At 52.0% G+C, this 24,715-nt stretch overlaps 1 protein-coding gene across 6 annotated transcripts in view; it reads right to left on the minus strand.

Moving 5' to 3' along the window:
- WDR31 (WD repeat domain 31) overlaps positions 1-18,000 on the minus strand; it is a 40,012-nt gene extending 22,012 nt beyond the window's left edge. For 2 of the 6 annotated variants that reach the window (XM_077283944.1, XM_077283946.1), the window contains exons 1-9: positions 17,734-17,992; positions 14,704-14,814; positions 14,145-14,274; positions 13,305-13,379; positions 13,056-13,200; positions 12,877-12,977; positions 12,658-12,725; positions 10,136-10,277; positions 9,354-9,516 (exon numbers count right to left, since the gene is read on the minus strand). In XM_077283944.1, the coding sequence (XP_077140059.1) occupies positions 9,354-9,516; positions 10,136-10,277; positions 12,658-12,725; positions 12,877-12,977; positions 13,056-13,200; positions 13,305-13,379; positions 14,145-14,274; positions 14,704-14,750 (871 nt within the window). In that variant the 5' untranslated portion in view covers positions 14,751-14,814; positions 17,734-17,992. Of the gene's footprint in view, positions 1-9,353; positions 9,517-10,135; positions 10,278-12,657; positions 12,726-12,876; positions 12,978-13,055; positions 13,201-13,304; positions 13,380-14,144; positions 14,275-14,703; positions 14,815-16,819; positions 16,887-17,664 lie in introns of all 6 variants that reach the window. The other 4 variants (XM_077283947.1, XM_077283941.1, XM_077283942.1 and 1 more) reach the window with 4 other exon arrangements.
- Between the last annotated feature and the right edge of the window lie 6,715 nt (positions 18,001-24,715).

Consider the following 24,715-nt stretch of genomic DNA (forward strand, 5'->3'; position numbering starts at 1 on the left):
TGGTGAGCACTTTGACCCACCAAGTGCTTCACAGAAGTTTATAATGCAGAGCCGTAAAAATAAAAAATCATATTTTTTCACAAAAATGATCTTTTCGCCCCCAATTTTTTATTTTCCCAAGGGTAAGAGAAGAAATTGACCCCGAAAAATTGTTGTGCAATTTGTCCTGAGTACGCTGATACCCCATATGTGGGTGTAAACCATTGTTTGGGCGCAGGGCAGAGCTCGGAAGGGAAGGAGCGCCATTTGACTTTTCAATGCAAAATTGACTGGAATTGAGATGGGACGCCATGTTGCGTTTGGAGAGCCCCTGATGTGTCTAAACATTGAAACCCTGTACAAGTGACACCATTTTGGAAAGTAGACCCCTTAAGGAACTTATCTAGATGTGTGTTGAGCACTTTGACCCAACAAGTGCTTCACAGAAGTTTATAATGCAGAGCCGTAAAAATAAAAAATCATATTTTTTCACAAAAATGATCTTTTCGCCCCCAATTTTTTATTTTCCCAAGGGTAAGAGAAGAAATTAGACCACAAAAGTTGTTGTGCAATTTGTCCTGAGTACGACGATACCCCATATGTGGGGGTAAACCACTGTTTGGGCGCATAGCAGAGCTCGGAAGGGAAGGAGCGCTATTTTACTTTTCAATGCAAAATTGACTGGAATTAAGATGGGTTGCCATGTTGCGTTTGGAGAGCCCCTGATGTGCCTAAACATTAAAAACCCCCACAAGTGACACCATTATGGAAAGTAGACCCCCCAAGGAACTTATCTAGATGTGTTGTGAGAACTTTGAACCCCCAAGTGTTTCACTACAGTTTATAATGCAGAGCCGTGAAAATAAAAATTCTTTTTTTTTTCACAAAAATGATTTTTAGCCCCCAGTTTTGTATTTTCACAAGGGTATCAGGATAAATTGGACCCCAAAAGTTGTTGTCCAATTTGTCCTGAGTACGCTGATACCCCATATGTGGGGGGGAACCACTGTTTGGGCGCATGACAGAGCTCGGAAGGGAAGGAGCGCCATTTGGAATGCAGACTTAAATGGATTGGTCTGCAGGCGTCACGTTGCATTTGCAGAGCCCCTGATGTACCCAAACAGTACAAACCCCCCACAAGTGACCCCATATCGGAAACTAGACCCCCCAAGGAACTTATCTAGATGTGTTGTGAGAACTTTGAACCCCCAAGTGTTTCACTACAGTTTACAACGCAGAGCCGTGAAAATAAAAAATCCTTTTTTTCCCACAAAACTTATTTTTTGGCCCCCAGTTTTGTATTTTCCCAAGGGTAGCAGGAGAACTTGGACCCCAAAAGATGATGTCCAATTTGTCCTGAGTACGCTGATACCCCATATGTTGGGGTAAACCCCTGTTTGGGCACACGGGAGAGCTCTGAAGGGAAGGAGCACTGTTTTCCTTTTTCAACGCAGAATTGGCTGGAATTCAGATCGGATGCCATGTCCCGTTTGGAGAGCCCCTGATGTGCCTAAACAGTGGAAACCCCCCAATTATAACTGAAACCCTAATCCAAACACACCCCTTACCCTAATCCCAACAGTAACCCTAACCACTCCTCTAACCCAGACACACCCAACCCTATTCCCAACCGTAAATGTAATCCAAACCCTAACCCTATCTTTAGCCCCAACCCTAACTGTAGCCCCAACCCTAGCCCCAACCCTAGCCCTAACCCGAGCAATAACCCTAGCCCTATCACTAGCCGTAACACTAGCCCTAACCCTAGCCCCAACCCTAGCCCCAACCCTAGCCCCAACCCTAGCCCCAACCCCCAACCCTAGCCCCAACCCTAGCCCTAACCCTAGCCCTAGCCCCAACCCTAGCCCCAACCCTAGCCCCAACCCTAACCCTAGCCCTAACCCTAACCCTAGCCCTAACTCTAGTCCTAACGCTAGCCCTAACCCTAACCCTAATGGGAAAATGGAAATAAATACATTTTTTAATTTTTCCCTAACTAAGGGGGTGATGAAGGGGGGTTTGATTTACTTTTATAGCGGGTTTTTTAGCGGATTTTTATGATTGGCAGCCGTCACACACTGAAAGACGCTTTTCATTGCAAAAAATATTTTTTGCGTTACCACATTTTGAGAGCTGTAATTTTTCCATATTTGAGTCCACAGAGTCATGTGAGATCTTGTTTTTTGTGGGACGAGTTGACGTTTTTATTGGTAACATTTTCGGACACGTGACATTTTTTGATAGCTTTTTATTCCGATTTTTGTGAGGTAGAGTGATCAAAAACCAGCTATTCATGAATTTCTTTTGGGGGAGGCGTTTATACCGTTCCGCGTTTGGTAAAATTGATAAAGCAGTTTTATTCGTCGGGTCAGTACGATTACAGCGATCTCATTTATATCATTTTTTTAATGTTTTGGCGCTTTTATACGATAAAAACTATTTTATAGAAAAAATAATTATTTTGGTATCGCTTTATTCTCAGGACTATAACTTTTCTATTTTTTTGCTGATGATGCTGTATGGCGGCTCGTTTTTTGCGGGACAAGATGACATTTTCAGCGGTACCATGGTTATTTATATCAGTCTTTTTGATCGCGTGTTATTCCACTTTATGTTCGGCGGTATGATAATAAAGCGTTGTTTTTTGCCTCGTTTTTTTTTTTTTCTTACGGTGTTTACTGAAGGGGTTAACTAGTGGGGCAGTTTTATAGGTTGGGTCGTTACGGACGCGGCGATACTAAATATGTGTACTAAATATGTGTACTTTTATTGTTTTTTTATTTTATTTAGCAAAAGAAATGTATTTATGGGAATAATATTTTTTTTTTTTTTCTTTATTTAGGATATTTTTTTTATTTATTTTTTTACACATGTGGGGAATTTTTTTTTTACTTTTTTACTTTGTCCCAGGGGGGGGACATCACAGATCATTGATCTGGCAGTGTGCACAGCACTCTGCCAGATCTGCGATCTGCTGTGCAGGGCTGCAGGCTTACCAGCGTCTGCTCTGAGCAGACACTCGGTAAGCCACCTCCCTCCCTGCAGGACCCGGATGCCGCGGCCATCTTGGATCCGGGACCTGCGGCGAGGAGGGAGGTAGGAGACCCTCAGAGCAACGCGATCACATCGCGTTGCTCCGGGGGTCTCAGGGAAGCCCGCAGGGAGCCCCCTCCCTGCGCGATGCTTCCCTATACCGCGATCATGTTTGATCGCGGTGTGCCGGGGGTTAATGTGCCGGGGGCGGTCCGTGACCGCTCCTGGCACATAGTGCCGGATGTCAGCTGCGATATGCAGCTGACACCCGGCCGCGATCGGCCGCGCTCCCCCCGTGAGCGCCACTGATCGGTGATGACGTACTATCCCGTCGGTGGTCATACGGGCCCACCCCACCTCGACGGGATAGTACGTCAGATGTCAGGAAGGGGTTAAGAGGAGACTTTGTGCAGCAGGCCTTCATGGTAAAATAGCTGCTAGGAAACCACTGGTAAGGACAGGCAACAAGCAGAAGAGACTTTTGGGGCTAAAGAACACAAGGAATGGACATAAGACCAGTGGAAATCCACCGTTCCAACCACCGTGTCTTTGTGCGACGCAGAAAAGGTGAACGGATGGACTCTAAATGCGTGGTTTCCACCGTGATGCATGGAGGAGGAGGTGTGATGGTGTGGGGGTGCTTTGCTGGTGACACTGTTGGGGATTTATTCAAAATTGAAGGCATACTGAACCAGCATGGCTACCACAGCATCTTGCAGCGGCATGCTATTCCATCCGGTTTGCGTTTAGTTGGAACATCATTTATTTTTCAACAGGACAATGACCCCAAACACACCTCCAGGCTGTGTAAGGACTATTTGACCAAGAAGGAGAGTGATGGGGTGCTACGCCAGATGACCTGGCCTTCACAGTCACCAGACCTGAACCCAATCGAGATGGTTTGGGGTGAGCTGGACCGCAGAGTGAAGGCAAAAGGGCCAACAAGTGCTAAGCATCTCTGGCAACTCCTTCAAGATTGTTGGAAGACCATTTCCGGTGACTACCTCTTGAAGCTCATCAAGAGAATGCCAAGAGTGTGCAAAGCAGTCATCAAAGCAAAAGGTGGCCACTTTGAAGAACCTAGAATATAAGACATAACAAAAAAGTGTGAAACAACTGAAATTAAGTATATAATTCCACACGTGTTAATTCATAGTTTTGATGCCTTCAGTGTGAATGTTCAATTTTCCTAGTCATGAAAATACAGGAAAATCTTTAAATGAGAAGGTGTGTCTAAACTTTTGGTCTGTATGTATGTAATATATATATATATATATATATATATATATATATATATATATATATATATATATATATATATATATATATATATATATACATACATACATACATATATACGCATACATACATATATACACACACTCACTGGCCACTTTATTAGGTACACCTGTCCAACTTCTTGTTAACACTTAATTTCTAATCAGCCAATCACATGGCGGCAACTCAGTGCATTTAGGCATGTAGACATGGTCAAGACAATCTCCTGCAGTTCAAACCGAGCATCAGTATGGGGAAGAAAGGTGATTTGAGTGCCTTTGAACGTGGCATGGTTGTTGGTGCCAGAAGGGCTGGTCTGAGTATTTCAGAAACTGCTGATCTACTGGGATTTTCACGCACAACCATCTCTAGGGTTTACAGAGAATGGTCCGAAAAAGAAAAAAAATCCAGTGAGCGGCAGTTCTGTGGGCGGAAATGCCTTGTTGATGCCAGAGGTCAGAGGAGAATGGGCAGACTGGTTCGAGCTGATAGAAAGGCAACAGTGACTCAAATCGCCACCCGTTACAACCAAGGTAGGCCTAAGAGCATCTCTGAACGCACAGTGCGTCGAACTTTGAGGCAGATGGGCTACAGCAGCAGAAGACCACACCGGGTACCACTCCTTTCAGCTAAGAACAGGAAACTGAGGCTACAATTTGTACAAGCTCATCGAAATTGGACAGTAGAAGATTGGAAAAACGTTGCTTGCTCTGATGAGTCTCGATTTCTGCTGCGACATTCGGATGGTAGGGTCAGAATTTGGCGTAAACAACATGAAAGCATGGATCCATCCTGCCTTGTATGGAGCATCTTTGGGATGTGCAGCTGACAAATCTGCGGCAACTGTGTGATGCCATCATGTCAATATGGACCAAAATCTCTGAGGAATGCTTCCAGCACCTTGTTGAATCTATGCCACGAAGAATTGAGGCAGTTCTGAAGGCAAAAGGGGGTCCAACCCGTTACTAGCATGGTGTACCTAATAAAGTGGCCGGTGAGTGTAATATATATATATATATATATATTCAAGGAAATGCATGGTAAAAAGTAAGTAATTAAGCAGCAAGTTTTTGAAGGTCTTACCTCCTAATTTTGTTCCTTTTTTGGTCATAGATATTTTATAACTATTCTTAAAAAAAAAAAGAAAATTATCATTTACTGGTTGCTCAATGACACATCATATTGCAGTTTTAAATGTTTGTTTAGTATTTATCGTCATGCATATCCCACATTATGTATGTTATGTTATGCCGTTTACCAATCAGATTAATTATATTTACGCAAAAAACTGAACTGACTGCTACACAAGTACTGATACATGTACAATGTACATAATTGTGTAATGCATATTTTACTGTAATAGAATGCTTACTGCCATTCTATGTTTTTTTTAATTATAAATAGTATAGCCAGTTAAAGATATGATGACAAACTGAGTGGTTATTGTGTGTACAATATTGTGGAAAATGAGAAACATGGAATAATTCACATGCCTTGAGCAAGTGGTAAATCTAAATTTAATGTCAACATATCATACATGGTGAATCCTTATGCCAAAAGGAACAAATTTGAGGGGTAAGACTTACCAATTCGCAAAGTTCATTTTTCCTTGGTGTGTACAATATATATATACATATATATATATATATATATATATATATATATATATATATATATATATATATATACACATACACATATACATACCCACACACATACCTACACACACATACATACATAAAAAGAAGAAGAAAAAAGGAGAACCGCACAAAAAAAAAAAAAAAATAGAAAAAAGCGGACTTTAATGCCTGAGCGGCGTGGCAACGTTTCGGATATGGTATCCCTTTTCAAGCAATGAACATACAAGTGAAATGATTTTATATAGAACACACACATGTTCGATCATATTAGATTATTAACAATAATTATGGTTTTCCAACATCAGTGCAAATGTCATCAGCGATCAAAAAAAGTGCATAAGTGCTTTTATAGCAAATTCATCCAAATACATTATTCACACATGAATAGCATAAAGTGCAATGTGATCATAATTAAAACTTACTCAATGATCAATTAGATCAACTCAGGTGTCCCAATCTTATGAAACAAAGTAGTAGCACACTTACAATTACAGTTCAGCATGTGCCATATCTCCGGCGTCTTCCTAAAGCGCATGTCTGACGTCTACTCGAGGACCCAAAGCATTGTGGTCCGTGTCTGCGTACAGCTATACTGAAGGAGGCGGCGTCATATTACTAAAGGCATATCCCCGTCTCTGAGACAATTACAGAAGGGAAGTGTGCACAAAAACCCAATGTCCTGTCAAGATTGTTGCGCCTCTTTATGACATCTCTTCCAAGAATTTGTAATATTATAATCTATGTCTGCGCAAACTAATATTAGGGAAACCAACGCCATATCAATTAAGCTATATCCCATAACTTGACACGATCATATGGGTGAAAAAAATTAAAAAACAAGACAAAGGTTATTCATTGGGAACCACACTAATACTCTCTTATAATAATAAAGAGAGAGTCTCAATCTTTGCAATATATTATTGGCTCAAATGGTCAGGCATAAGCCCAATATATAGTGCAATATGGTCAGCAGAAAGACAGGGACCCAAAAGGGGTGGAAAATCCCCCATGTTTCTCCTGTCAACATATCTTACATGGTGAATCCTTATGCCAAAAGGAACAAATTTGAGGGGTAAGACTTACCAATTCGCAAAGTTCATTTTTCCTTGGCACATATATATATATATATATATGTCTAAGGGTCACTTCCGTCTGTCTGTCTGTCACGGATATTCATTGGTCGCGGCCTCTGTCTGTCATGGAAATACAAGTCGCTGATTGTTTTGCCACGACCAATCAGCGACAGGCACAGTCCGGCAGAAAAATGGCCGCTCCTTCCTCCCCGCAGTCAGTGCCCGCTCCGTACTCCCCTCCAGTCAGCGCTCACACAGGGTTAATGGCAGCGTTGACCGCGGTGTAACGCACTCGGTTAACGCTGCTATTAACCCTGTGTGACCAAATTTTTACTATTCATGCGGCCTATGCAGCATGAATAGTAAAAAGATCTAATGTTAAAAATAATAAAAAATAGTTATATACTCACCGTCCGTCGGCCCCCAGATCAAAGCGGCCAGTTACCAACGCTCCTCGCGACGCCCCGGTGACCTATCCATGCATTGCGGTCTCGCGAGACCGCTATGTCATCTCGCGAGACCGCAATGCACTCTTTAGACCGGAGCGCGCGAGGAGCATCGGTAACCGGCCGCTTCGATCTGGGTCCAATGGACGGTGAGTATATAACTATTTTTTTTTTTTTTTTTTAACAGGGATATGGTGCATACTACGTGACTGGCCAATATACTACGTGGCTCTGTGCAGTATTCTATGTGGCTGGGCAATATACTACGTGGCTGGGCAATATACTACGTGACTGAGCAGTATATTACGTGTCTGTGCTGTATACTATGTGACTGGGCATTATACTATGTGGCTGGGCAATATACTATGTGGAAATGCATATTCTAGAACTGGCGGCAGTTCCTCATACAGCCAGGATGCCTTGAACGCTGTTGTGCTAGAAACATTTAGATGGGTCTGCAGATATAAATCAGCACTGCAGCCCATTATTATCAGGGTCAGAACCCAGCAATTATAAAGTGAAGGTACATGCTAGCAATGTAGCCTCACTTACCACATAAGTCATAAAGTGTGAGAAGGCTGTCACCAGGGAGATCAAGTAGAATCCCACCGCTGCCACCACGTGACGAATCCACACCTCGCCTGACATCACTATTACGTCAGAAGAATCACGTAATGCAGTCTCCCCACTATCACAAACGTAACGTTGCGCACCCCCTTGGGACACAAAGTCAGCTTGGTACAGTTTTACACACCCCCCCCCCCCCCCCCCAGTCAACACGGGCCCAAGGAGGCATGGGGAGTAAGAGGATGTGGCCCATGTAGTCACTGACGTGGCACCACACTCGCCCACAACCCTGACAGGCTGAGAGGCCCCTTTCACTGGCACCAGTGAAACGCCTGGTCATCATGATAGGACTGTCACCAGTTCCTCGTTAGATATAAGTCCTGTACCTTAACGGGGTTATATGGGGCCAGAAACCAGCCCCGGTAGAATGGAAAGTTAAGCCAAGAACTTGGACTTGTGAATCGAGATAAAACAGCAGCCAAAGGTTAAATGATCTATTTAATTGCCTTAAGGGCACAGTAGACAATACACTATGGTTATACATATACAATGATCAGATATTCAAATACACGTGAAGTACAACAGATATAACCTGATGGATCATGTCAATTACCAGTTTGATGTTCAATCATGTGAGCACTGGGCTGCAGGGAGCATGGACTACCAGCTGTTTCCTAGCCCCTTCACAGCACGTTACTCGACGTGGCCCCCACTTTCGAAGTGAACAGCAAGCATACCAGAGAAAGAGACCACATGGCCTTACACTAGCCTTTATCCCCTTTGGGTCACTCCCCTCTGCCCTCTGGGCTGAACCTAAATCCCCTCCCCTTTCCTCTAGCAGCTAAAAACTCAAAAACCTAAGATGGGTCTTAACCCCTTAATGGATGGTCCTAGGGAGGCGGTTTTGGCGCCATTGGATCCGGCCGGGCCCGTGCTACGCGTTGAGACTAAAGACATCTTTGCTACCTGGTTCCTACTAGCCATTCTACATATCTCCCCTCCCTAGGGTGCCAAAACGGCTTGAGACCCTGGATGGTGTTCGGCCCCTTCCAGAGAACTCAAAAATGTAACTGGTATGTGGCTAGGACATACAGTAAGTCCATATTCTCCTTATGAAATCCAAGCTGCCCGGACAAAGCAGTTAGATCCACAGGGAGTCATCCTGTACAAGCTAGTTGCTAGCGGGGGGGGGGGCGGCTTGAATTCCTTCTTTGAAGCCAAGAAACTGACCCCCTGCTGAGCCAGGTGTCCAGTTACAGCTGCATGTTTTCGGGAGGATTGTAAGCTGACAATAAATCTCCCCATCCTTCAAAGAGTACTATAGACTGATCACATACCAGCAGTATCTCGCTCCCAAATCTTCACCATGCAGTCATGTGATGCAGTGGCCACCAGTGGGGTGTCGCAGGTACCTATCGGAAGGAAAACGCAGGAGGTGGTGCTTTGTAGGTGTCCCTTATACTCGCACACTATGTCTTTAGTCTTCCTGAGGTCCCACAGCTGTGAAGAGGACAGTAAGTTTAGTTTGACTTCATAAGCTGTGCTGTTGACTAAAACCTATGTCTCTTTGTTGTCATCCATTTCAAGCGATGGCAAGGCTTAGTGGTGTGCATGATCCTGCATAGAGAGGTGCATACAGGTGAGCGGCTTTAAGGCTACTTTCACACTAGCGTCGTGCACTGCACGTCGCAATGCGTCGTTTTGTAGAAAAAAAACGCATCCTGCAAAATTGCTTGCAGGATGCGTTTTTTCTCCATAGACTTGCATTAGCGACGGATTGGCACATGTAACGTTTTTTGGTGCTTCGTGTCCGCCATTTCCGACCGCGCATGCGCGGACGGAACTCAGCCCCGCCTCCCCAGACATCAAAATGGGGCAGCGGATGCGTTGTAAAACTGCATCTGCTGCCACCGTTGTGTTTTCTACTCACAGTTTGTGTCGGTACGTCGCAACGTCGCATTGCGACATGCGTCGTACGAAGCTAGTGTGAAAGTAGCCTTAGGGGATTTTACTTGTGTTGTTGCCAGGTTTAAAGTAAAATCTCTGAAAGCCACTGATCTCAAAGAGCCAATCATATGTGAAGAACAACACCCCCCCAGTCCACCGTATAATGTCTCACCGTAGCTTCACAGCCCTGGCCACTGAACCCATTGCTACTGGTCACACAGTAGTTGCCATCCTCGCTGACATCACAGTGCATCTGTATATACTGCTTCATGGGGAATGTGTGCGCCACCTGCAGGTCACGGGTGTCCCATACACTAGGTAAATAAGATTAATGGTATTATGAATTTAGAAGTTTAGCACATTAGTATAGATGTTCCTAGTAATGGAGCAGGACAGCTGGCTTTTCTTCATATAACATTTCCACCTTGGGTGGTGTCATCCTTGGTGTTGCCATTTCTCAATGCTGGAGCTTGAGGGAAATGTGGAAATCAAATGTGACTACTGTGAGAGCAAGGTCAGGTTATATGAGGGAGTGTTGCTGTCATTGCTTGGTAAGTAGTGGAGAGAACTTCTGAGACTACTCAGTTGTTCTGCTGTGACCCACTGGGGACGCAGAGGGGTCCCGCTGTGACCCACTGGGGACGCAGAGGGGTCCCGCTGTGACCCACTGGGGACGCAGAGGGGTCCCGCTGTGACCCACTGGGGACGCAGAGGGGTCCCGCTGTGACCCACTGGGGACGCAGAGGGGTCCCGCTGTGACCCACTGGGGACGCAGAGGGGTCCCGCTGTGACCCACTGGGGACGCAGAGGGGTCCCGCTGTGACCCACTGGGGACGCAGAGGGGTCCCGCTGTGACCCACTGGGGACGCAGAGGGGTCCCGCTGTGACCCACTGGGGACGCAGAGGGGTCCCGCTGTGACCCACTGGGGACGCAGAGGGGTCCCGCTGTGACCCACTGGGGACGCAGAGGGGTCCCGCTGTGACCCACTGGGGACGCAGAGGGGTCCCGCTGTGACCCACTGGGGACGCAGAGGGGTCCCGCTGTGACCCACTGGGGACGCAGAGGGGTCCCGCTGTGACCCACTGGGGACGCAGAGGGGTCCCGCTGTGACCCACTGGGGACGCAGAGGGGTCCCGCTGTGACCCACTGGGGACGCAGAGGGGTCCCGCTGTGACCCACTGGGGACGCAGAGGGGTCCCGCTGTGACCCACTGGGGACGCAGAGGGGTCCCGCTGTGACCCACTGGGGACGCAGAGGGGTCCCGCTGTGACCCACTGGGGACGCAGAGGGGTCCCGCTGTGACCCACTGGGGACGCAGAGGGGTCCCGCTGTGACCCACTGGGGACGCAGAGGGGTCCCGCTGTGACCCACTGGGGACGCAGAGGGGTCCCGCTGTGACCCACTGGGGACGCAGAGGGGTCCCGCTGTGACCCACTGGGGACGCAGAGGGGTCCCGCTGTGACCCACTGGGGACGCAGAGGGGTCCCGCTGTGACCCACTGGGGACGCAGAGGGGTCCCGCTGTGACCCACTGGGGACGCAGAGGGGTCCCGCTGTGACCCACTGGGGACGCAGAGGGGTCCCGCTGTGACCCACTGGGGACGCAGAGGGGTCCCGCTGTGACCCACTGGGGACGCAGAGGGGTCCCGCTGTGACCCACTGGGGACGCAGAGGGGTCCCGCTGTGACCCACTGGGGACGCAGAGGGGTCCCGCTGTGACCCACTGGGGACGCAGAGGGGTCCCGCTGTGACCCACTGGGGACGCAGAGGGGTCCCGCTGTGACCCACTGGGGACGCAGAGGGGTCCCGCTGTGACCCACTGGGGACGCAGAGGGGTCCCGCTGTGACCCACTGGGGACGCAGAGGGGTCCCGCTGTGACCCACTGGGGACGCAGAGGGGTCCCGCTGTGACCCACTGGGGACGCAGAGGGGTCCCGCTGTGACCCACTGGGGACGCAGAGGGGTCCCGCTGTGACCCACTGGGGACGCAGAGGGGTCCCGCTGTGACCCACTGGGGACGCAGAGGGGTCCCGCTGTGACCCACTGGGGACGCAGAGGGGTCCCGCTGTGACCCACTGGGGACGCAGAGGGGTCCCGCTGTGACCCACTGGGGACGCAGAGGGGTCCCGCTGTGACCCACTGGGGACGCAGAGGGGTCCCGCTGTGACCCACTGGGGACGCAGAGGGGTCCCGCTGTGACCCACTGGGGACGCAGAGGGGTCCCGCTGTGACCCACTGGGGACGCAGAGGGGTCCCGCTGTGACCCACTGGGGACGCAGAGGGGTCCCGCTGTGACCCACTGGGGACGCAGAGGGGTCCCGCTGTGACCCACTGGGGACGCAGAGGGGTCCCGCTGTGACCCACTGGGGACGTAGAGGGGTCCCGCTGTGACAACTGGGGAAGTAGAGGGGTCTACTCTGACAAGTAGGAAAGTGAAGAGGAGGAAACTTTTTTATTTTTACTACTACCAGTAACAGAGGGTGTATTGATTTAGACATCCAAGTGGACCTCTTTTCTGACAAACTGAGTGAGACTTCAGTGGTGTGGGGATAAGCACCTAGATCCCTGCTTTCTGCACAGTTCCTGGCCTTCCAGCAGGTCATTACTGGATCTGAAGTCTGCCTGTTTATCAGACATATAATGCTTGTACATGGTGAGACATCACATCCTATTGCGTACACATGAATTACTGACCGGGTGCTTTTATCCTCTGAGGTCTGGACGATGTACGACTCTCCGGGAAGCCAGCATAAGTGCGTTACCTACAGGGCAGAGCGTCGAGGTCAGGATCCTGCACACAGTGGCAGCCTGTCCGATGGACATGATGCTGAAATAATTAAGATGTGCACTGCCATCTGTACAGTTATTATCTGCAGCACCTCAGTCCAGTCTACAACACAGGACTGAACTTACCAGATTTCTGGACACGGCAGCTTTGAGCAGACACTGCCCGGACTCCACATCCCATTTACACAGGGTGTTGTCTCGAGACCCCGTCACCATCTTGGCACAATCTACAAGCAACAGAAAGTCAAAGATGGTGACAACTAATATAAGCATAAGAATAACATTGTGGATGAGCGAGAACAGACCGGGGCTCACTGCCAATCCAGTGACAATTAAGTGATGCCCGATGAACTTCTGGGCACTGCCAGCCTTACAGTCCAGATCCCACATGAGGACGGACTTATCACGAGAGGCGCTGAAGATGCGGTTGGATCCGAAGACGCAGGCAATCTGTATGGTGGACACATGAAACGACCCAATGTACACATCTGTATTCTCACCAGTGTGGATATGATGTGTGCTTTCCACATCTCGCTCCATAGGCACAGAATTACCTTAGACACCTCTCGCTCGTGACCCACAAACCTCTTCAAGGCACTACCCGTTCTCCAATTGGACAAAACCACAGCCTGCAAGATAGTAAAGCATCAGTTATACATTTCCCCCAAATTTAGCAAGCTGAGATACGTCCAGACCCTGTTGATTAAGAAGCTGTCGCCATACCCATGCAAATGGTATGACCACGATGCAATGGGGCAAAGTGATGCATGTACAATGCCCAAAGGGGACGGGAGGGGAAAACATTTCTGTGCACCACAAGGCACAACACATACCTTAGCTGTACATTCAGCCAGCAAATATCACCCCTGCTCCTAATAAAGCAGCTGCCCTAGAGCAGAAAAACATGGCTGCTTTCTTCCAAAAACAGAATGTGATGTGTCCCGGCTATTGCAACTCAGCTCCATTCACGTCAGTAAAGCTGCAATACCAGACACAACCTGCTGGCAGGTGTGGAGCTGTTTTCATCAGTTAGCAGCCATGTTTTTCTTATTCTGGTTGAACCCTTTAACACACATGATCGGCTCAGCAGAATGTCTTTTCTTTTGATAAAAAGGGGGATACACAGCCAAAAGATATTTCCACTGCTTATCTTGGGTAACAGGGAAACAAAGGATTGAATAGAAAATAATATGGACATGGATATGGAATTATTGGGCAAATGTCTGTTCGTTGTGTAGATTGTATACAGCTCACAATGAAATGATTGGGATCTGCCAATGAACAAGCCTAACCTCTGCCCATCATCAGGCGGGAATCTGAGCCCTGCTGTGTTAATTACAAGGCAGGGCCGCCGCAGTATCCAGTGCTCAGTGACTTCACAGTTAAGTACTTACCTTGTCTTTGCCACCTGACACGCAGAGGTCGGATTTCAGAGCAGCGATGTAGGTGACGGCGTCATTGTGGGCCCGACTGTACTGCGGGATTGTGTGGATCGGCAACTTCTCCTCTATGTGATTGTTAGCCCTGCACATGGAAGAAATGATGTGAACCAGGACAGATTATACATAATGCTTATAGGAGGAGCCATATACAGAGTGCTGCAGTACTAGTGTGGGGGATGCAAGTAAGACATAACCACCTAGCTGTGCCCCCACCAAAGATCTCCCCTCAGTGTCAGCACCAATAAGATACAGTTGCTCCTAAAGAACTTTGGGGCACATGGGGCCATGATGCAATGTAGCAAAAGGAAATATGGAAGCTTTTTCCGTGTGTGTGTGTGTGTGTGTGTGTGTGTGTGTGTGTGTGTGTGTGTGTGTGTGTGTGTGTGTGTGTGTGTGGGGGGGGGGTCAGCATCATTATTTTATAGACCCCACAGTCTCCCCTCTGCATTTTGGCTTGTCCTCAGGAGGGAGCAGTGGTCTCTGGTTTTCCCATTCCTGGTATCACATTTACCTGTATTTAGAGCTGTTCCGCTTCACTTTACTCTGGAATTTCCCCATTGTCCCAACCAGTGACGGGATGAAATAAGCAGGAGAAGAAAGAACGGTCCAGACATCAGGAATCCTGCCGGGAGAAAAGATAAGAAATGAACATCTGGTAATCTGGGATCATTAACGTCATGGTTCTATGTAATAGACATATAGATGCTCCCCCATCAGCACTGACACATGGATCATAGTGATGTCCATCTGAACCCCTCAAATCATCTCTGGTCCTCAGGCTCTAGTCACTGATTGGGTAAGAACAAAGGAAGTGTACAGCATGTTAATGTTTCCCCCTCTCTCCTCTTCCACATCAAATAGCGAAAGCAGAAATTCACCCAAAACTCATCAACTAACATGGCATAACAATACAAGGGACCCCTCATCTTCAATGCTGAGGTGAGAATGTGCCTCCTAGACATCCACGTCAGTGGAGGAGAAGAGCCACGGATTAATACCATTACCAATATATTTATTACTGTAGATAGATAGATAGATAGATAGATAGATAGATAGATAGATAGATAGATAGATAGATAGATAGATAGATAGATAGATAGATAATTATCGCTGGATATATTACAATCTTCCTTCCAGGCTAAGCAGATTACAGACTAGCCGGATATATAAATGCTCTCATGTGTTTACAGATTGTCCCCTTCATATTCGGAGGGGGTCTCTTAGTGATCTTGCAAAGAATTATTACAGAGGAGAAAGGAGAATGTGGCGCCTGCTCACCTGTCCTGATTCTTGGCATTAAGTCTCCAAGGGAGATGGCAAGCCTCATTAGGATAAAGGGTGTCAGTCCGACTGACGCAAGCCTACCGGGATGTCCCCTAAGGGGAGAAGAGGGTCCAGTGTGGCCTGAGGTATTTACACCGTGTCATAAGGCCGAGGACATGGATTTAAAAGGGCCACAGCCGATAGTCATCAGCGTATCGTATAATAAGCCTCAGGGGGTGAGATCGGTCATATGATGGAGGTGTCTCTGGAGGGGGTTTCTCAGCATTGGACATAAATTAATGGTTTAGGAACGGGAGGATGGGGGGGGGGGGGTGTCTGGATTTTTAGTCTATTATACATGTGAAGAAGACTACGGAAGACTGTAGATTGTAAGCTCTCACGAGCAGGGTCGTCTTATTGTGCTTTAGTTATTGTATTGTTAACGTTGTTACTTATGACTGTTGTGTTTTAAACTCTTAAGCTGTAAAGCGCTGCGGAATATGTTGGCGCTATATAAATAAAAAGATTATTATTATGACTACAGTCAGCCTGGCTGATAACAGGGAGGAGTAGCTTGGCTTAAAGAATAAGATTTACAGCTGGATAAAAACATTAGCAAAGGGGCAGCTGACACTTCACTCCTCTAGGGGGCGGCCGCATTGCCTGTGATTCCCAGCCCCGCAGTGTCTTCTGATTTATTCACATTGCGGGGCTGGGATTCACAAGCAGGGCGGCCGCACAGGCACAGTCAGCTGGACTGCATATGAGGACAGACGGGCAGCACTCACTGCGCCTGCCCAAGGCAGAAGAAAAGAGCGCAGGCACCGGATCATTTCAAAACAGCGGCGAGGGGGTGGCTCCCGGCGCCAAGAAGATGTGAGTGACGGCTGGGGAAAGGCCTGCCTCCTTGACTGAAGACAAGGTATTTATAACAAATGACAAAACTGATTATTTCAGCAGTTGCAGCACCCAGAACTAAAAGAGCCACCTTGTCAGAATGCAGCATTACTGCTGCACGAGGTGGCTCTTTTAGTTAAAAACGCCTGGGGGGGGGGTGAGACAGGTTCCCTTTAAACATGCTCCCATTGCTTAAATAGCAATTCCCTAAAAGTGCAGAAATCGCTTCTATGAGAGGACATAGTCTGGAAATATGAAGAATGCAGATGGAGTAGAGGAAGAAGTCATACCTGGTCCCTGACGGGGGCACTACAGCCCCTTTGCTACACGGGAAGACAACAAAATGGTACATTGTAACAACAAGCATATAATGGCAGAGAAAGGACACGGCCAGACGGTGACAGCGTGGCAACCGACTATTGCCATAGGGAAGGTGGGTCGGCCGCAGCCGCACCGTCAGGCCTTATCCTGAGTCTAGGGCCACACAACTCCCATCATGTGCGATGTGTCCTAGACCTAATAAATAACCGCAACCTGTAAACAAACAAAAAACAACTCGTGGTCAATTTATGTGGAGAACAGCAAGGAGCAAGATCTCTATGGGGAGCGGCAGTGCAGACCGACATGTATCCTCCGGCTGCTGCCCGAGATGGCACTAAGGCCGGGGGCACATGATGCGGCAGTAGCAACACATGTCCGCTCCGTCCAAAGTGCTGCCGTCTATTGAACGCAGGTGATTCTGCATGTGTTCACTGAATCGTGTGGATTCACCGCGTCCAGTACATTCTATTGATGTCATTTCTCTTGTGGAGACTGAACGTCTTCGCAACCTAAGTTGAGGTGCTGCAGTCTGGAGAGAAGCACCGCATGTCCGTCTCCGCGGGTGATCTGCAGGCGTTTGTGCACGCACAGTGGGCACGGGCATTTTTGAAATCCCATCCACTATGCTGTAACATCTGCATAAATACACAGTGTCATACCCGCAGTGTTACTGATCGTGAGCACGTACCCGAACCCATTCCTATGGGCCAGCGAAACGCAGCGGACAGAATGGCAATGCAACCGCCGCAAACAAGTCGCAAAAACACGGCTTTTTAGAAGTTGCCCGCTGTGGTTGCGGCACCTTGCACCATTCACTTCCGTTTCGCCACACAATCGCCCTGAATATATGACTGGAGGAACGACTGCGAACATGACGTCACGTGCTGATACAATATGGCGCAGGAGAGGCCATTATATATAGGATACACAGAAAATAGGAACCGGTGTAAGAGAGCAGACAACTGACGTATAAACAGGAGAGAACGCCCACCGCAATCACCGAGGCCGGGATGGTGAGGGTCGTAGTCACACACTATACACATGAAGGAAGGGAAGTTACCCCGCACAGCTCCTCCTGCCGCCCCCGGGGCCGCTTCATTCTCCCGCCACCTGCTGCTGCCGACTCCCTGCCTGCTTAGCAACGCGGCGCCGGTTACCAGGGACCGAGTGTTACCTGGAAAAGCCTCCCCGCAGAGTCCAACGCTTTGGTTCCTCCCCTCGTACCCCGAGGCCCATGTATACGGTGTCGCTCTCACCGGAGTCCTGTCCCATTGGCTATTACACCCCTGACCTGCCACACTTCACAAGCTCAGTGCAAGAACTCTGCTCAGCCAGTACAAAAGGGAGAGTTACGTGGCAGCCAATCAGATTCTGATTTCATGTGCCCAAGGGGGGGGGGGGGAAATGTGAGCTAAAATCTGATTGGTGCCTAAGGGTATTGAAGACTAAGTCCATATAGATCTCTGTGGCAATATGTTGCCAAGCGCCTGCGCCAGGCCCCGGCTATACACCATGACTCCGCATCGCCAGGCCCTGGCTGTACACCATGACTCCGCATCGCCAGGCCCCGGCTAGACACCATGACTCCGCATCGCCAGGGCCCGGCTATACACCATGACTCCGCATCGCCAGGCCCCGGCTAGACACCATGACTCCTCATCGCCAGGCCCCGGCTATACACCATGACTCCTCATCGCCAGGCCCCGGCTGTACCCCATGACTCCGCATCGCCAGGCCCCGGCTAGACACCATGACTCCTCATCGCCAGGCCCCGGCTGTACCCCATGACTCCGCATCGCCAGGCCCCGGCTAGACACCATGACTCCGCATCGCCAGGCAGCGGCTATACACCATGACTCCTCATCGCCAGGCCCCGGCTATACACCATGACTCCGCATCGCCAGGCAGCGGCTGTACACCATGACTCCGCATCGCCAGGCCCCGGCTATACACCATGACTCCGCATCGCCAGGCAGCGGCTGTACACCATGACTCCGCATCGTCAGGCCCCGGCTATACACCATGACTCCACATCGCCAGGCCCCGGCTATACACCATGACTCCTCATCGCCAGGCCCCGGCTATACACCATGACTCCGCATCGCCAGGCAGCGGCTATACACCATGACTCCTCATCGCCAGGCCCCGGCTAGACACCATGACTCCGCATCGCCAGGCCCCGGCTATACACCATGACTCCTCATCGCCAGGCCCCGGCTAGACACCATGACTCCTCATCGCCAGGCCCCGGCTGTACACCATGACTCCTCATCGCCAGGCCCCGGCTATACACCATGACTCCTCATCGCCAGGCCCCGGCTATACACCATGACTCCACATCGCCAGGCCCCGGCTATACACCATGACTCCTCATCGCCAGGCCCCGGCTGTACACCATGACTCCTCATCGCCAGGCCCCGGCTATACACCATGACTCCTCATCGCCAGGCCCCGGCTATACACCATGACTCCTCATCGCCAGGCAGCGGCTATACACCATGACTCCTCATCGCCAGGCCCCGGCTAGACACCATGACTCCGCATCGCCAGGCCCCGGCTATACACCATGACTCCTCATCGCCAGGCCCCGGCTAGACACCATGACTCCTCATCGCCAGGCCCCGGCTGTACACCATGACTCCTCATCGCCAGGCCCCGGCTATACACCATGACTCCTCATCGCCAGGCAGCGGCTGTACACCATGACTCCACATCGCCAGGCCCCGGCTATACACCATGACTCCACATCGCCAGGCAGCGGCTATACACCATGACTCCTCATCGCCAGGCCCCGGCTATACACCATGACTCCTCATCGCCAGGCCCCGGCTATACACCATGACTCCGCATCGCCAGGCAGCGGCTATACACCATGACTCCTCATCGCCAGGCCCCGGCTATACACCATGACTCCGCATCGCCAGGCAGCGGCTGTACACCATGACTCCGCATCGTCAGGCCCCGGCTATACACCATGACTCCTCATCGCCAGGCCCCGGCTATACACCATGACTCCTCATCGCCAGGCAGCGGCTGTACACCATGACTCCACATTGCCAGGCCCCGGCTATACACCATGACTCCACATCGCCAGGCCCCGGCTATACACCATGACTCCTCATCGCCAGGCCCCGGCTATACACCATGACTCCGCATCGCCAGGCAGCGGCTATACACCATGACTCCTCATCGCCAGGCCCCGGCTAGACACCATGACTCCGCATCGCCAGGCCCCGGCTATACACCATGACTCCTCATCGCCAGGCCCCGGCTAGACACCATGACTCCTCATCGCCAGGCCCCGGCTGTACACCATGACTCCTCATCGCCAGGCCCTGGCTATACACCATGACTCCTCATCGCCAGGCCCCGGCTATACACCATGACTCCACATCGCCAGGCCCCGGCTATACACCATGACTCCTCATCGCCAGGCCCCGGCTGTACACCATGACTCCTCATCGCCAGGCCCCGGCTATACACCATGACTCCTCATCGCCAGGCCCCGGCTATACACCATGACTCCTCATCGCCAGGCAGCGGCTATACACCATGACTCCTCATCGCCAGGCCCCGGCTAGACACCATGACTCCGCATCGCCAGGCCCCGGCTATACACCATGACTCCTCATCGCCAGGCCCCGGCTAGACACCATGACTCCTCATCGCCAGGCCCCGGCTGTACACCATGACTCCTCATCGCCAGGCCCCGGCTATACACCATGACTCCTCATCGCCAGGCAGCGGCTGTACACCATGACTCCACATCGCCAGGCCCCGGCTATACACCATGACTCCACATCGCCAGGCAGCGGCTATACACCATGACTCCTCATCGCCAGGCCCCGGCTATACACCATGACTCCTCATCGCCAGGCCCCGGCTATACACCATGACTCCGCATCGCCAGGCAGCGGCTATACACCATGACTCCTCATCGCCAGGCCCCGGCTATACACCATGACTCCGCATCGCCAGGCAGCGGCTGTACACCATGACTCCGCATCGTCAGGCCCCGGCTATACACCATGACTCCTCATCGCCAGGCCCTGGCTATACACCATGACTCCTCATCGCCAGGCAGCGGCTGTACACCATGACTCCACATTGCCAGGCCCCGGCTATACACCATGACTCCACATCGCCAGGCCCCGGCTATACACCATGACTCCTCATCGCCAGGCCCCGGCTATACACCATGACTCCGCATCGCCAGGCAGCGGCTATACACCATGACTCCTCATCGCCAGGCAGCGGCTATACACCATGACTCCTCATCGCCAGGCCCCGGCTAGACACCATGACTCCGCATCGCCAGGCCCCGGCTATACACCATGACTCCTCATCGCCAGGCCCCGGCTAGACACCATGACTCCTCATCGCCAGGCCCCGGCTGTACACCATGACTCCTCATCGCCAGGCCCCGGCTATACACCATGACTCCTCATCGCCAGGCCCCGGCTATACACCATGACTCCACATCGCCAGGCCCCGGCTATACACCATGACTCCTCATCGCCAGGCCCCGGCTGTACACCATGACTCCTCATCGCCAGGCCCCGGCTATACACCATGACTCCTCATCGCCAGGCCCCGGCTATACACCATGACTCCTCATCGCCAGGCAGCGGCTATACACCATGACTCCTCATCGCCAGGCCCCGGCTAGACACCATGACTCCGCATCGCCAGGCCCCGGCTATACACCATGACTCCTCATCGCCAGGCCCCGGCTAGACACCATGACTCCTCATCGCCAGGCCCCGGCTGTACACCATGACTCCTCATCGCCAGGCCCCGGCTATACACCATGACTCCTCATCGCCAGGCCCCGGCTATACACCATGACTCCACATCGCCAGGCCCCGGCTATACACCATGACTCCTCATCGCCAGGCCCCGGCTGTACACCATGACTCCTCATCGCCAGGCCCCGGCTATACACCATGACTCCTCATCGCCAGGCCCCGGCTATACACCATGACTCCACATCGCCAGGCCCCGGCTATACACCATGACTCCTCATCGCCAGGCCCCGGCTGTACACCATGACTCCTCATCGCCAGGCCCCGGCTATACACCATGACTCCTCATCGCCAGGCCCCGGCTATACACCATGACTCCTCATCGCCAGGCCCCGGCTATACACCATGACTCCACATCGCCAGGCCCCGGCTATACACCATGACTCCTCATCGCCAGGCAGCGGCTATACACCATGACTCCTCATCGCCAGGCCCCGGCTATACACCATGACTCCACATCGCCAGGCCCCGGCTATACACCATGACTCCTCATCGCCAGGCAGCGGCTATACACCATGACTCCTCATCGCCAGGCCCCGGCTGTACACCATGACTCCTCATCGCCAGGCCCCGGCTGTACACCATGACTCCACATCGCCAGGCCCCGGCTATACACCGTGACTCCTCATCGCCAGGCCCCGGCTATACACCGTGACTCCTCATCCCCAGGCCCCGGCTATACACCGTGACTCCTCATCGCCAGGCAGCGGCTATACACCGTGACTCTTCATCGCCAGGCCCCGGCTATACACCATGACTCCTCATCGCCAGGCCACGGCTGTACACCATGACTCCTCATCGCCAGGCCCCGGCTATACACCATGACTCCACATCGCCAGGCCCCGGCTAGACACCATGACTCCTCATCGCCAGGCCCCGGCTGTACACCATGACTCCTCATCGCCAGGCCCCGGCTGTACACCATGACTCCGCATCGCCAGGCCCCGGCTAGGCCCCAGCTATACACCATGACTCCGCATCGCCAGGCCCCGGCTAGACACCATGAATCCGCATCGCCAGGCCCCGGCTATACACCATGACTCCTCATCGCCAGGCCCCGGCTGTACACCATGACTCCGCATCGCCAGGCCCCGGCTAGACACCATGACTCCGCATCGCCAGGCCCCGGCTGTACACCATGACTCCGCATCGCCAGGCCCCGGCTATACACCATGACTCCTCATCGCCAGGCCCCGGCTGTACACCATGACTCCACATCGCCAGGCCCCGGCTATACACCGTGACTCCTCATCGCCAGGCCCCGGCTGTACACCATGACTCCTCATCAATGACTCCTCATCACCTGGCCCCGGCTATACACCGTGACTCCACATCGCCAGGCCCTGGCTATACACCGTGACTCCTCATCGCCAGGCACCGGCTATACACCATGACTCCTCATCGCCAGGCCCCGGCTATACACCGTGACTCCTCATCGCCAGGCCCCGGCTATACACCGTGACTCCTCATCACCAGGCCCCGGCTATACACCATGACTCCTCATCGCCAGGCCCCGGCTGTACACCATGACTCCACATCGCCAGGCAACGGCTATACACCGTGACTCATCGCCAGGCCCCGGCTATACACCGTGACTCCTCATCGCCAGGCCACGGCTGTACACCATGACTCCTCATCGCCAGGCCCCGGCTATACACCATGACTCCACATCGCCAGGCCCCGGCTAGACACCATGACTCCTCATCGCCAGGCCCCGGCTGTACACCATGACTCCTCATCGCCAGGCCCCGGCTATACACCATGACTCCACATCGCCAGGCCCCGGCTATACACCGTGACTCCTCATCGCCAGGCCCCGGCTATACACCGTGACTCCTCATCACCAGGCCCCGGCTATACACCATGACTCCTCATCGCCAGGCCCCGGCTGTACACCATGACTCCACATCGCCAGGCAACGGCTATACACCGTGACTCATCGCCAGGCCCCGGCTATACACCGTGACTCCTCATCGCCAGGCAGCGGCTATACACCGTGACTCCTCATCGCCAGGCCACGGCTGTACACCATGACTCCTCATTGCCAGGCCCCGGCTATACACCATGACTCCACATCGCCAGGCCCCGGCTAGACACCATGACTCCTCATCGCCAGGCCCCGGCTGTACACCATGACTCCTCATCGCCAGGCCCCGGCTATACACCATGACTCTTCATCACCAGGCCACGGCTATACACCGTGACTCCTCATCGCCAGGCCCCGGCTATACACCATGACTCCGCATCGCCAGGCAGCGGCTATACACCATGACTCCTCATCGCCAGGCCCCGGCTAGACACCATGACTCCTCATCGCCAGGCCCCGGGTAGACACCATGAGTCCGCATCGCCAGGCCCCGGCTGTACACCATGAATCCGCATTGCCAGGCCCCGGCTGTACACCATGACTCCGCATCGCCAGGCCCCGGCTAGACACCATGACTCCGCATCGCCAGGCCCTGGCTGTACACCATGACTCCGCATCGCCAGGGCCCGGCTATACACCATGACTCCTCATAGCCAGGCCACGGCTATACACCATGACTCCTCATCTCCAGGCCCTGGCTATACACCATGGCTCCGCATCGCCAGGCAGTGGCTATACACCATGACTCCGTATTGCCAGGCCCCGGCTATACACCATGACTCCTCATGGCCAGGCCACGGCTATACACCTTGACTCCTCATCTCCAGGCCCCGGCTATACACCATGATTCCGCATCGCCAGGCAGCGGCTATACACCATGACTTTGCATCGCCAGGCCCCGGCTATACACCATGACTCCGCATCGCCAGGCCCCGGCTATACACCATGACTCTTCATCGCCAGGCCCCAGCTATACACCATGACTCCTCATCGCCAGGCCCCGGCTATACACCAAGACTCCGCATCGCCAGGCAGCGGCTATACACCATGACTCCTCATCACCAGGCGCCGGGTAGACACCATGACTCCGTATTGCCAGGCCCCGGCTAGACACCATGACTTCGCATCGCCAGGCCCCAGCTAGACACCATGACTCTGCATTGCCAGGCCCCGGCTATACACCATGACTCCGCATCGCCAGGCCCCAGCTAGACACCATGACTCTGCATCGCCAGGTGCCGGCTATACACCATGACTCCGCATCGCCAGGCCCCGGCTATACACCATGACTCCGTATCGCCAGGCCCCGGCTATACACCATGACTCCGCATCGCCAGGCCCCGGCTATACACCATGACTCCTCATTGCCA

This window comes from Ranitomeya variabilis, chromosome 2 (assembly GCF_051348905.1).
Source record: "Ranitomeya variabilis isolate aRanVar5 chromosome 2, aRanVar5.hap1, whole genome shotgun sequence".
Classification (NCBI taxonomy): domain Eukaryota; kingdom Metazoa; phylum Chordata; class Amphibia; order Anura; family Dendrobatidae; genus Ranitomeya; species Ranitomeya variabilis.